The sequence below is a fragment of the Excalfactoria chinensis genome, chromosome 8, assembly GCF_039878825.1.
Source record: "Excalfactoria chinensis isolate bCotChi1 chromosome 8, bCotChi1.hap2, whole genome shotgun sequence".
Classification (NCBI taxonomy): domain Eukaryota; kingdom Metazoa; phylum Chordata; class Aves; order Galliformes; family Phasianidae; genus Excalfactoria; species Excalfactoria chinensis.
In genome coordinates, this window is record NC_092832.1 from 11,140,264 (window position 1) to 11,153,998 (window position 13,735).

General features: G+C 37.6%; 1 protein-coding gene across 3 annotated transcripts in view; it reads right to left on the reverse strand.

The window, feature by feature from the left end:
• ARHGAP29 (Rho GTPase activating protein 29) overlaps nucleotides 1-13,735 on the reverse strand; it is a 47,239-nt gene that overhangs the window by 2,144 nt on the left and 31,360 nt on the right. For 2 of the 3 annotated variants that reach the window (XM_072342634.1, XM_072342636.1), the window contains 20 exons: nucleotides 13,357-13,453; nucleotides 12,944-13,016; nucleotides 11,029-11,089; nucleotides 10,431-10,568; nucleotides 10,086-10,150; nucleotides 9,563-9,673; nucleotides 9,345-9,425; nucleotides 8,837-9,025; nucleotides 8,475-8,612; nucleotides 7,801-7,991; nucleotides 5,922-6,088; nucleotides 4,520-4,648; nucleotides 4,247-4,345; nucleotides 3,307-3,467; nucleotides 2,858-3,046; nucleotides 2,583-2,720; nucleotides 1,738-1,970; nucleotides 806-1,112; nucleotides 613-721; nucleotides 124-243 (listed from right to left, as the gene is read on the reverse strand). In XM_072342634.1, coding sequence (XP_072198735.1) covers nucleotides 124-243; nucleotides 613-721; nucleotides 806-1,112; nucleotides 1,738-1,970; nucleotides 2,583-2,720; nucleotides 2,858-3,046; nucleotides 3,307-3,467; nucleotides 4,247-4,345; nucleotides 4,520-4,648; nucleotides 5,922-6,088; nucleotides 7,801-7,991; nucleotides 8,475-8,612; nucleotides 8,837-9,025; nucleotides 9,345-9,425; nucleotides 9,563-9,673; nucleotides 10,086-10,150; nucleotides 10,431-10,568; nucleotides 11,029-11,089; nucleotides 12,944-13,016; nucleotides 13,357-13,453 — 2,796 coding nt within the window. The remainder of the gene's footprint in view (nucleotides 1-123; nucleotides 244-612; nucleotides 722-805; nucleotides 1,113-1,737; nucleotides 1,971-2,582; nucleotides 2,721-2,857; nucleotides 3,047-3,306; nucleotides 3,468-4,246; nucleotides 4,346-4,519; nucleotides 4,649-5,921; nucleotides 6,089-7,800; nucleotides 7,992-8,474; nucleotides 8,613-8,836; nucleotides 9,026-9,344; nucleotides 9,426-9,562; nucleotides 9,674-10,085; nucleotides 10,151-10,430; nucleotides 10,569-11,028; nucleotides 11,090-12,943; nucleotides 13,017-13,356; nucleotides 13,454-13,735) is intronic. The other variant, XM_072342635.1, reaches the window with a different exon arrangement.

A 13,735-nucleotide genomic window follows, 5' to 3' on the forward strand; every position in this document is an offset into this window, starting at 1 on the left:
GTGACCAAGGAGGAAAAAATCAGGAAGAACCACGCTGTATTATTTTTTCTCTTGCTAGCACTTTACTATTCCTATTTATTTTTCATTTTTAAGATTTTAACACTTCTGGATTTTGCACTATACCTGGCTCTTTTGGAGCAGAAATATGAATGTCCAAAATGCTGGTAGCTGATGACTCCAGTAGAGAATTATTCTTTCCAGAGCCCTCTGATTTAGTTCCACCAAGTTGCACTGACGGATGTTCTGGAGGAAACAACAGTCAAAACACATTAATTACTCTGTATAATTACTCTGTATTGGTTTATAGCACTATAGTAGATTGTAGAAACCCATAGTCACCTCAAGTTTATTTATTCTGTTTCAAGAGAAATCACAGCTCACTGTTGTGCTCTCTTAAATACTTTAAACTGATTCTCTAAACACTTTTTTTTTTTTTAAAAACCAAAAGCCCTTAAAAGATGTAATCCTCCTGCTATGAAGACAAACTCTGCAGTGAGCAGCGACAAGCAATTTTTAGACAAGACTTACTAAATTGAAGAACAGCAAATACTATGATCTGATTAAACAAGACTGCTAATTATTTACCAACTCAATACATAAAAGCCCACTAACCAGTCACAGTTGTATCTACTTGTGCTTTTGCATTCTTGCTATTGTTTGATTCCAAAAGCAATGCAGTTGTTTCTGAAGCTCTGTTTTCACTTGGAGCTATTAGAACACCCTGTTAACAGAAGCCAGAGCAAAAGTAAATGAGAACAAGAGAAAAGGCATTCCTCCCCAGAAAAGTACAAGAGAAGTGACTCACTTCCTTCACAGCAACAAATGACTTCCTCTGCTGCTGTGGCTCCCTCTCTTCTGCTGAAAAAGCAATTCTGACTGTAACGGCATTTTCTTCAGTCTGTGATGTGCTCAGAAATGGTTGCAATGAAACATCAAATATCTTCTCATAGTATGTAATGAGCAGCTCCACTACCCGGGCCTGATATGGATAATCCGCAAGTGATGATAAAGACACTGTAGCATCTGTTTGGCGTGGCCTGATTAGAGTTGGGCCAAATATTATGCCAAGGTTGCTAGCTGACATTTTGTTTTCATCAGACTGTTCTGTAACCCTGCATAAGGAGAGGTGAGAAAAACTCAAGAGTTGGAGGGTTTCACTACTTCAGAAATATTGTAGATACTAATTCTCATTTATATCTGAAGAAGCTAAAAGATAAAAAACAAACTTGAGGTGGGTTTGGATGGGTAGCAGGCAGAATCATCACTGAAGACAGCACTTAACAGCAACACAGACTAAGCCCCTCCACACAGGGTGTGGTGTTCTAACACTTCATTTAGCATCATTAGTGACTATTTGGAATTTTGAGGAATTGGGAGGAGGGTGGTGGGAGGAAAGGGAAGGGAGATTGGGAAACAGGTTAGAATCTAGCAACATGATGACTCAAAGATCTACACTTATGTTTGTTGGGTTTAATATATACAGAGACAAACTAACACTACTTATGCTATTTTTGAAGCACCATTATGTTCTCTTTCAACATAAGGATGTAGCATATGACAGAACACAACTGCAGCATGCTCAAGATCACACAACTATTTATAGGAAAAAAACAGTGGCAAATACAAATAACTTCTACTGTCATCCAAAAAAGTACAAAGAGTTTCCTAATACTCACTATATACTGAACTATACAGTTCAGCTTTCAACATCAACTGGCAGTTGGAACCTATTCTCACCTGTGAAGATGGCCAATAAGGTACTGAAGAGTGTTATAGTTGGGTACAGGCAGTTGTTTCAGAAGATCTTTAATTTTAATGATGATCCTATTCAGTTCAATACAGATTGATTGCCTTTTCTTTGACTTGGGGCTAGCTTGTTTAGCATCCAATTCCTCACTGATGCTCTGGCTTTCTTTTGCAAGTCCAATGAACTCATTGTAAAGCCGAAATAAAATCAAGGGTTCTGGAAGCTGAAGAAACGTGAACATAGCAGAAATTATTCAAGCCCAAATTTTAACTTCTGTTTCTTTCCAGTTTATCTTCAACCTTGTCTGGTTGAGTGTGGTTTTTTTGTTTTTTTAAGACAACGTTTAGTCTATATTAGCTCAAACCAGTTTGTTAAAAAAAAAAATAAATCTGGGTGAAGAAACACCCCCTTACACTTCCTTCCATACATCTTTCGCAAGAACTTTGCTACAGGAGCTTCAACACTGAGCACTTATCAACACATGTTCAGATTTCAAGGTTATTGCTATGAGGGAAGATGCTACATTGCAGATACAGAACAACACGTGACCAAAAAACATAAGTTTTAAACAGTTTGGCTTTACCACAGATAAATAAAAGCTGTAAGCAGTACTGGCATTTAAGACCCATCTTGCCCATGCAGAATCTAGATTCTTATACCAGCTGTCAGTAATCTCACAGCTTTCTCTGCCCCATCACATGCTCTATAAGAAAAGAAACCCTACTACAAATATACAGACTTAAGTTGCAGGATTACTAAAAGGAGTTTTTCTTGATTGAACTGAAGAAATATACTATATTACAGTGGTTTTTCATTTGACCTCTTAAACACATACCTGGCGAAGATACAGCTTGAGAACATTGCTAATATCATGTGCATAAAGCTCTGAGAGCTCAACCAAATCATTTCCATTTTCAAAAGCTTGACAAAGCTTTTCAACTCTTGATTTGGCTCCATTCACACGATAGATACCCTGAAATTAAAAGACTAATACAGATCAATTTTAATTTAATAAGCAAGAGCACGAGTATAACATGGATGAGATTATCAGTACAGAAATATCTTCAAAGATATTTCCATATATGTTTTTATAAACAAACTTGACCATACCTTGACATTCAGTGCTCTGCTTTCAATTTCTGATGTACACTTCTTGATGATGAAAGGAATGCCATCAGGAATACTTTTGGCAGCTTGAGCAAATTCCACTCCAAACAGATGAAGCCTTCCATGAAGTTTTTTGTGCCCACACTGTATAGCTAATGTCTCTAAACATTTCTTATGGCATGCAAGTGAACACTATGAGGGAGAGAATAAGTACGTGGTTTGACACAATCTAACACCACGAGAAATACTGTTGATGTTTGCCACCCCACATGAGGAAAAACAAAGACTTGTCATCCCCATAGGCAAACAAGAAGATTTATTAGTCAGTGATGTCTTTGATCATGAGAATTTTATGACCTACAAAATCTGTACCTTTTGCATAGAAAAAAGTTTACAAAATTCTCAACTTCACATAAATTTAAAGCAGCAACTTAAAATACTTTCCAGCTTACCTCCTCACATTCAGCTCCAAATACCACCAAGCTGTCACATTCTCTGCATTTAGACAGAGCTCTCAGCTTCCGTAGTTTATGTGTTTGTGCCGCTTTAGACATATTAGTGTTTCTAAAAGGTCCTGGAGAATTTGCAGTTTCAGATGTCAGATCATTTAAACCTGGAGAGAATTTTTGTTTCAGTCACTGTAATGTCTATTAACGAGATATAGTATATATATATACTATATATAAATATATATATATATTTTATTAAAGAACTGTGCCGTAGAATCACAAGGAAGCAAAACATTGTTACATACTGCACAACAGATTAACTATTGTATTGTCTTACATAGAAGTGGAATTAAACAGTTTTTCGTTTTTAAGTATGTCAGTTTTGTCCTCCATTATTGGCATGTGAAAATACTTCGATATTTAATTGAAGTAACATCACAAATCAGGCAACTATTCATGCAAGTTCCATTCTGTCTATTTCAAAATCCTTTATTAGAACATGAAAGGTGATTACAGTTCGGCTTGCAATGTTTTGGAAGTACTTCATAAGTATATATTAGAGAAGGTAAGAATACACGCTCACAGAAGAACCCACACAGAGCCACTAGAAAACCATTACATTAATTCTCAATCCTCTATGATAACATTAGAACAGTACCTGAAGTGTTCTAAAGCACAATACCAACCGGTGCTTTTCATGACTGATCCAAACTAGCAGTACTCCCCTCCCACAAAAAATCCTTTCTTTTACAGATAAAAATTTAAAGTTTATGCATAGAGTTAATGGCCTAGAAAGGTTCTTAAAAGCTTGAACACTGATTAAACAGATGTGCTGGCAACCACAATACATTTAGTGTATTTTTCCTCAAGCTCATTAAAGAGAAGAGTCGCACTACATGACAACAGCCATCTTTTGGGGAATTCAGGTTGGAAACAACATTACCACAGTCTGAAGGAGATGGTGGTTCTCTTTCATCAAGATCATCTGCAGATGACATAGTACCAGTAGACGGCGTTCGTGGAAGTCGTCTTTTAAAATCCCCTAGAAGATGACAGAAAAAAATCCAGGAAGCTCAAAATATCACTTCCACCCATCTGCTCATTGTCACTGTAGGCTCCGCCCAACATTTGCTAAGTTAACAACGACATCTTTGTTAATTTGAAAAAGTCCAAAGTAAAGATCTAAAAATTAGTATAGCAGCGACTGTAGCTGTACCTGGGCTAGCAGATGGAGAATCCATAGATCGCGACTCACTGCTTCCTCCTGCACTTTCAGAATCACTGCACATTCCTCCACTCTGGTTTCCAACTGACCAAGATCTGAATGGTGGTGGCCCTCGCATCACTTTTAGAAATAAAATCCAATTACAAATGTGAAGAATAAAAGACAATCTTTTTTTAGTAAAAAATAGTTATTATGTTCAAAATAGGAAAATATTGCTACAGTTATATGAACAGAATACATGTCTGTGAAAGCTTCAGTATGAAAAAAAACAATTTCAAAGAGCTTGATACTCATACTTCTGCAGAACAGCTAAAATCAACATAGTTTTAACAAAAAACATATGACCAAATTGCTGATATTTATTGAGATAATTCAATTGTCATGGTTTTGTGCTGTCAATATTCTACATCATGACATCATGTGCGGTATGAACTGTTTTGGTGGTATAAGAAAGTGTAACAGAGGGTATGTGGAAGTGTAACAGAGGGTATGTGGAAGTGTAACAGAGGGTATGTGGAAGTGTAACAGAGGGTATGTGGAAGTGTAACAGAGGGTATGTGGAAGTGTAACAAAGGGTATGTGGAAGTGTAACAGAGGGTATGTGGAAGTGTAACAGAGGGTATGTGGAAGTGTAACAGAGGGTATGTGGAAGTGTAATAGAGGGTATGTGGAAGTGTAACAGAGGGTATGCGGAAGTGTGGAAGGTTCATGCTCCAGATCTGTGGAATGGCAGCATCCCGAGTACTCAGCCCTTGGAGGAAACTACATATCCCAGGGGACAACGCGGCCAGAGATGAATCACCAGAGGAGGAGGACACACATATAATCTCGCTCCCAGGCTGGAACGTCCCTCTTTTCGCCCTGTCTTTCGCTTTGGAGCGCTCCATCCCTGCCGTCTCGCTCTATCAGCAACGTTCCAGCCTGTCGCCTAGAGATTGCAGTAGGCCCCCGGTTCTCCGGGACTCTTTTTCTCTCTTTCTTTTTTCTCTGCCTTGTTTGATATAGTAGTTGTAGTTATATTGTATCATATTGTGTCTCGTATTTAGTAAAATAATTTCTTTCCTTAGATTGCTGCCGTTGTTTTTGTTCATTTCTCCCCTTCTAGGGGCAGCAGCCTCTATCACGGATAAATCTAGATAACCCGATTACATCAATACATTGAGCTTAAGAGAACCTGGTGTTTGAGTTACACCTTTCTGGTCAGAGAACCTAAACTACACACACAGACACTTTTCCATTTTTTCTGATGCTTGAGAACACAACTGCTTTCAGGCTTCAAACTCTAAAATGTCTTCTTTTCCCCTTTAGTGCTGTTTCTGATGGTGAGTCATCAAGCACCTGTTTTTCCTGCTATTTTTATTCAGAGACTGAACTCTAGCTGAAACAGAACTACCTTGGATATCTGTGCTGCTGGACGATCTCTTCTCACCAATCCTCTGGGAACGATGATAGATTGGACTTCCCACATCATCTAACATCTGGGCTGGAAAGTCTCCTGAACACTGAGATAAGTTACCATGTGATGTATGGATACTGTTGGCTGATTGCTTATTAAAAACCCTTCAAAAAGAAGAAAGTAATTAGAAGCATGAATAACACAGAATTAAATGAAAACTTTTTATTTCCATCCCAACGCAAACATCTTTCATTTCATTGCTGTTCATGAACATTCATATTTGCCCTGTCATTAGTAAAGCCAAAATTAGAAAGCAGCATGGCAATCTATTTTTAATTAAGTATATATATTTTTTTCTTTCATGCAAATCAGCTCCTCCAGACCTCTGCAAGGTTTAATGGCTTATTTTTCAGATTTTGAAAATACAGCAGATCTGTTGAAAGACCAAAATAACATAATAGCTATTCCATCCTGTTCTCACACTTTCCTCTGAAAGATTCCCTACCCTCTATTCACAAATAAACATATAGATGTTAAAATTTTGCAAGGTACTGCTGCAGGATCTACATTTCTGCCTGAAAAACAAGAGCAACAACAGCACCGAGAAAAAAAGGAATACCAAGTAAAACAGAAAAAAACAAAACAAACAAAAAAAACAACCGTAAATGTGCTGAACCTGGCAGAGCCATAAATCCACAGTAAAAATCTGCTCTCAAGATGTGGACAGGAAACAGTTAAGTCTTATCAATGCAAAGTACAAGAAAAAGCCTATTAGCCAAGTACTGTTGCTTAATGGATTCTAGCAGGAGAAAATAGACTGAAAAACATTAAAACATGCATTTGCCCAAGCTACTGTCACTTAAATACAGAGCTCCCAAAGAATCACAAGGCCATGTCAAACAAGGTTGGGGGGGGGGAGAAGCTGGGGGGGAAGACACGGGTTCTTGTATGATTCATGTGCAGTAAATAGCTGGAAGAGTATAAAAAGTTAGAGGTTTCACCCTTAACGCTTTCTCGGGGAGCTGTACAGTTAAATCCCCGAGGTTAAAGTTTATGAATACAGTCTAAATCAGTCTTAAAAGGTAGGAAGTTGAGAGACAAGGACAAAGAATCTCTGCTTTAACTCAGCATTTCCTGGCTTTTGTTGGTACAAGTCTGACTCAAGCATTAGGTTTTTGTATTTAGTTCTCTTTTGAAAAACAATACCACACTTTCCTGTAGAACTGTGAAACATAGAGTGGAATGGATACTCTCACACTTGGGTGCCAGGATGACTATTTTACATCAAGTTCTAGGCAGACACAGCATTTTGAATATTGACAAATCTTTGTCTTGTTTTTATTATTTTATTCTTAGCTATACCTTTAATAGATTAACAGTACAAGCTACCATTTCACACTGACTGGAAATTTTCTTTATAATTTTATTGTATGGGACAAAAATTCAACACAGCTTCCTTCCCAAAATGTTCAAAACCTCCACACGTACAGTAGCAGCAAGGCAGTCAAAAAAAGAGAAAAACCTCAGATTTTCCAAAAACTGAGTATCAAATACTCACACCAGTAAACACCAGAGTTCAGAAGTCATTCTTTTTGAATGCTAACTAACATCTATGTTAAAGCAGTAAGAAGTGAACACATTGTTGATGTTTTTGCAAGTCTTAATATGCAAAGTGACACTGCTTTGGAATTTAAGTCAGATTTCAATGGCAACATTATACATAGTAATCAACTACCAGACATATGTAAAAGAATGCTAAAATATGGTAAAACACCAGGACTCATTTTATTCTTACGAAAGTTTTGTTTCAATTCTAGACATCTATGCCTTCCATTTAACTCTAAAGCAAAGGTATCACCATTAGTTTGAGACTCACCCATCAATCTGGGAGCTCTGGGTTTCAAAAGAACCTGGTTCAATACGAATGCCTTCCTTAGGCAAACTTTTCACAAACTCTGAATACTGCTGACCAGGGTCATAAAGTTTGGCACTCTCACAGAGTGACTGGCAGTTCACTGGAAGAGATACAACCTGTGCATGCTGCAGCTGGAACAGGTTAACTGTTACCTGTTAGGAGAAGAAATATTCCAGTATTTGTATATCACTCCCTAAGCATTTCTCAAATTAGTATCAAGACAATTTAAAGAATACTACTAGAAAATTCTAGGAAATAGTGAATCTTGTAGGACTGCATTTTGTGCAGAATTCCCAGGTGTCTACTGCAGATGCTGTTTATGAGGCAGTGTTCCTCTTTTCCTCTCTGGCTAAACAGCACATCAAGTAGCAAAGAGTGGTTTCCTACTTTGGATTGAATAGGATAAACAGCATGGTTTGATACTACCAAAAAGTCAATTTTCACCCTCTGGAGGGAATGTTACAAGTGCTGCTCTGAAAGAAATGCCTCTACCTCATTATGTTCCTCCATGACATCAGAGGTAGATGTCAGTGGTATGGCAGTTCTCTTTCATCCTTAAGAATCCTTACATACCTCTACTTAAAAATTAAGCCAAGTCATGTTACTGCCAGTATTACTTTAAAAAGCGCACTTACAGCTTTAAGAGTTAAATCACATTGGTAAATAAGTTCCCGAAGCTGCGTTAAAACATCACTTTTAAAGCTTTCCAAATCACTTCTTTTTTCTTCAACTTCTGCCATGCTTGCTTTATAGTATTCATTGGCCTCTTCAGCCTAGACAAAACAAGTAAAAAGGGTTGATGGACTACTTGCTACTAGAAGTGAGAAAAACTACAGGCACAAACACAAACCACAGCCTGTAATGGGAGATTCCCATTTAGGATAAAAGCCTGAATGAAAGTAGCATAATTAAAGCGAAGAATTAGGAACAGAACACTTGCTCAGATGATCTCAGTGGGAAAGCATGAGCAAAACCAATAAGTAACAAAAATCTGTACTTTTTGAAGAGCGTCCTCTTCTAGCCTTCGTTTTTTTTCCAGTTGCTTGCTGACGTCTTTTGCAAAGCTTCCACTTGAGCTAAGATGTTCCTCTTCAGCACGAGCAGTGCAGGATTTGGCCTTTTCGTACTCATCTTGACGCTGCGTATATAGCAACTTGGCTTTTCTTAGAGAAGCTTCCAGCTCTTGCTGCCGATTGCCACACACACACAAAAGTAAAAATTATTTATTGGCTATATTATTATATATATTATATTGGTTATTTAACATGATGTTTTAAGAAGACAGTGTACACAGATCTGTATTCTGTAATTTAAACAAAGTCATAGAAAAATAGCCTCTTACAAATAGGAACATGCTGTAAAATTGGTAGCTACATTCTACATCAATTAAACAGTACAGATTTGGCATGTGAATTGAAGCACGTAACATGAGACAGCCTAGCTTGAAAGCATGGACCTTCTGAAGAACTTGAGATTTAACACTGTAAGATATGAAAAACACCAACCATTTTTTTCTGCTCACGCTGCCAAAGCTCCTTGATTTCTTTCCTTTGTCTATCCAACTCATTTTTTCTTCCCAGAAGAGGCTAAATAGGAAACATTAATAGAGTATGTAAAAGACTTAGAAGCAGAAAGTTTGTTCTTTCAAATAATCTGTGCTGTTACAAAACTTCTTAAAAATCTAAGAAAAAAAAAAAATCTTTGTCACTTTCTGTAGCTTTACCTGTACAAATTTGTTAGTCTGGAGAGCAGCAGCTGTTTGTTGCCAAAGTTGATTGTTCTCAATATCATTTTGAAAAGCATTAAGGAATATTGATTGGAATGGCATATAATCCTAAAATTACAGAGAAAAAAAACATTGAGAGGTATGCTGACATCAGGACTGTCAGTATAATTGAACTAGACTTCCTATTGCGATTAATGAAGTATATTTAAGTTTGTGTGGAGGTCATTTAGGTATGAATATTGAATACGACTGATTTCTCAGTTACATTTCATTTTACTAGGAAAACTCAGAAAGTCTACAAGTGCAAATTACAAAACACAGAAGACATTAGGGAAATAAAACAAATTTATCCAAATTCTCAGTGACGATGAGAATACAAGAGATCTCTTACAGTGACTGGCATTATAAATCATTTCCGTATCAAATAAAATCTATTCCTTGGTGTCCCAAAACCTTCTCTTTTGGGGAAAGCTTCCGATATATATTGAAGACTTAAAAACAGCCTCTAAGCCCTACTCACCTGGGGTCCAACAACAGCTTTAGCAGTTTCAGCCATTTTTGCTAAGTTTTTAGCACATTCCACTTCTGTAAAAACAAACAAAATAATCACACAATTAACTATTCATAGTAATAATCATACCACATGCTAAATGCTTTTTACATTCTTCCTCTAAGAGAAAGCCTAGGACCACCTTCACTTTTTGCAGGCCCTTAATTATAGGAAATGGATAATAGTTCTGTCCATTTCAGTGGAATAGCTCCTAATTTAGAAATCACATTATTGACAGTCTGCAGCACAGGGCCCTGACAACAGATTTAATTCCATCATGACAAAGCTGATTAAATACCAAAAAGAGCCACTCACCCAAGCTAAGCTTTTTTTCTACCCATGCGACTACATCCTTGGTATATTTTGACCACGCTTTAGCATACAACAGAGCTGATTCAATTCCACTGCCATTCCTTAGGAGCATGCTGTCAACCTCCTCTGCTCGAAGATGTCCTGAAAATAAAGCATCAAACGCAAAGGAATGAATTTTAGACATGACCACACACTGAGTGCAAAGCCAGTATTAGCCAACTGTGAATACTTAAGCAGCTCTCATCCCAAGTTGTTCTTTAATGCTAGTTGACTCTAAACAGGGCTGACAGAGGTTTTAGAACAAATTAAAGGGTCATAGTATTTTACCTTTACTAGTCATATGGTCAGCATAACTTTCTTTAAGGAAGTGACCAAACAAAGCATCAGCCATACAATGGCATACAGAAGTGCTTTGGGTCTCACTTTCTTTAATTCTCCCAAAAAAGCATCCTCAAGTGGTTAGTAACAGAAGTATAAAACCTCTGCAACAGCAGTTATTTTTATGGTAAAGTTTTCTGGAAGCAAAGGTGTTACAAACAAAGTGACCAAGATAAACACAATTCTGTATCTGTTTTCACTAAATATTACAGGAACAACCCACCTTGAATATCATCCCTTTCATGCAGTGAACCTCCAGACTCCACAGAGAGATTCTCAAAAGACTGGTGAACAAGAAATAAAAAGATTAAATTAGAGAAAAGCAGAAAAGTTCTTGCTAGAAGTAATGGGTTAACAAATTCCATGACATCACCTGCCCTTTGCCCCTCCCCCTGTGGGGTTTTTTTGTTGTTGCTGCAAATAAAGCAAGAAATTCCTGTACTTTCCTCTTGTCTAATATAGGTTTCCAGCTAAGCTCCCACAGCTGAGACATTACAAATAGCAGAACATCTTTTAACCAACTGACTTGAAAGGTTGCGATGAAAAAATGATTTTACACATCGAGTTAATATTCAAGCAACCAGCAGCTTTTACTGGACTTCTGCATGCAGCTTTGGGAGCCACAAAATAAGGAGGTCATGGAACTATTAGAGAACATTCGAAGGAGTACTACAGAGATGGCAAGGAGACTAGAGGAATGGCTGAGGTCCCTGAGTTTACACAGCCCAGAGCAGAGGAGCTGAGGGGAGACCTCATGGTGGCTGCAGCTCTTCACAGGGAGCAGAAGGGCAGCACTGAGCCCTGCTCTCTGTGATAGCAACAGGGCTCCAGGGAACAGCATGGGGCTGTGCTGCGGGGGGAGAAAAGTTCTGCACCAGAGAGAGGGTGGATGGCATGGAACAGGCTGCCCAGGGCAGTGGGCTCAGCCCCAAAACTGTCAGAGTTCATAAGGTTTGATTTTTGTCTGGTCCTGCATGGATTCAGGATCTGGACTCAATGATCCTTGTGGGTCTGTCCCAGCATGGGATGTTCTGCGATTCCCTACCTATATTTTTGAAAGCATTTTACACAGACCTATTGTAATATACGTGTAACAAACCTTAGAATCCTGGATTTCTTCCTTAGGGGAATAAAGCTACAGTTTTTCCTAAATTACTTGCAGGTATGAACTGCAGGCATGGCAGCTGACTAGTAACACTTTCTAACAAAGCACTGATAATCAGTACAACTTAAGAATTTAATCCAATAATAAGGAAATGGAATTTACCTTAGTGTAAGATTTTATCCCTACCTTTGTCCTGATGCAACATTTTGCCACCCCTTTATTTATGCTAGTAGAATAATTTGTGGGGCTGTGCTGTAAAGCGGGCCACTGAGTAAGTACAAGTGAACAAATAAGTCTACCAACTAAAAACCTCCCCCTGGCATTTAAATAGTTATGTATTCTGAAGACCTGCATCATCTTAAATGAGTGAATTACTCTGGGAAGCTCAGAAGCAGAGAGCAGGCAGAAGATAAAGGCAGAGAAATATCTACAAAGTAGTCTTAAGCTTTAGAAGAACAGCGTGCTTCCATTTTACATTTTGGTGTTGTTTTTATTTTCAGACAGAGTTAAAATGGAGAATGGTAGCAATGGTGAGAATAGGGGGTTTTTTTGTTTGTTTGTTTTTGTCTCTTTATTTCATTGTAAATAGGAACTGATCATAAATAAGAGAAGTCCCCGGACAGTCACTGTTTGCTTCACAACAAATAAGGGTTTTTCCATTTATCTGAACATGCAAAGTATACACTAGTTGCACTAAATTCAGCCTAACAACAGGGTAAAGAACAGCCCAATTCCTAAAGAAGTGGAAGGCTTCTGTAGTTGCTGCGTAACTGTAGAGTTCTAGTGAAATGGAATGACATTTTTAGGAACAGGTAGGAAATCCATCCCTAGATTCAGATTTCTGTTTTGTTGATATAAACTTTGGATGCACCAATATTCCATTGCATAGAAAACGTGAACATTCCACAGGTGTCGTTTTTATTTTGGCGTCAAAAATTGACTCAAAATGTCCCAGCCATACAGTTCATTGGGTTTCAGTGAAACTGCTTTAAAATATATGATTTCACACTCCAATAGAATGTGGTTAGCCTACCCGACTTCTCCTAGATACAGGAAGTCCCAGCGACGAGCCATTGTCTACATCTCCCATAAGGAAGTCTGAAATACTAGCAGAAGGACAAAGAACTGTTACTTCATACTTTAATTTCAGATCACTGAGAACAAAAATTCAGATATTCTCTAATAGCCTCTAAAATTCTCTGGAAGTTTTTCAAAAAGATTTTTGGAAGTACTTTAGAATTCCTTGCAATTTCTATAGCATCACTGCTTTCCTTGTTAAGAAGAAATACTAACACCATGGCAGAGCAATATAAGTATAATAGATATGGCTAATATAAGTTAATGTATCAGACAATATTTGCCTAAAAGAAAGTAAAAGGGTTTGTTGTCTGGTCTTAATTTGATTCAGCTTCATGGAGCTCTTAAAAATCCTGAATTCCAACTTACACGTTTCCAAATGTGAATGCCAATGTTTCAATGGAAGAAAATACTTCACTGAAGAGTTCTCTTTTGTTTTCTTCATTAACTTCTTTAAAGTTCACCGCTAAGGAATAAAATCAAAACCAAAGAGTAAGAGGTGGAGTCAAGCAAGTTCACCATGGCTGATGACAAACTCATACACAAAGTAACAGAACAGGCAATATTGCATTTTTAATGTCTTCTTTTAAATTGTTAAGGGGGGAAAAAAACAAAACAAAAATAAAATCTTAAACGCTAAAGGAATGAAACAATCATCCAGATGGCGTTTGTGAAACAAACCATTTCCACCATGCAAACAGATTACTTTCTCACATCCTGCATCTCCCCACTTAAGCAGCAGCTTTTT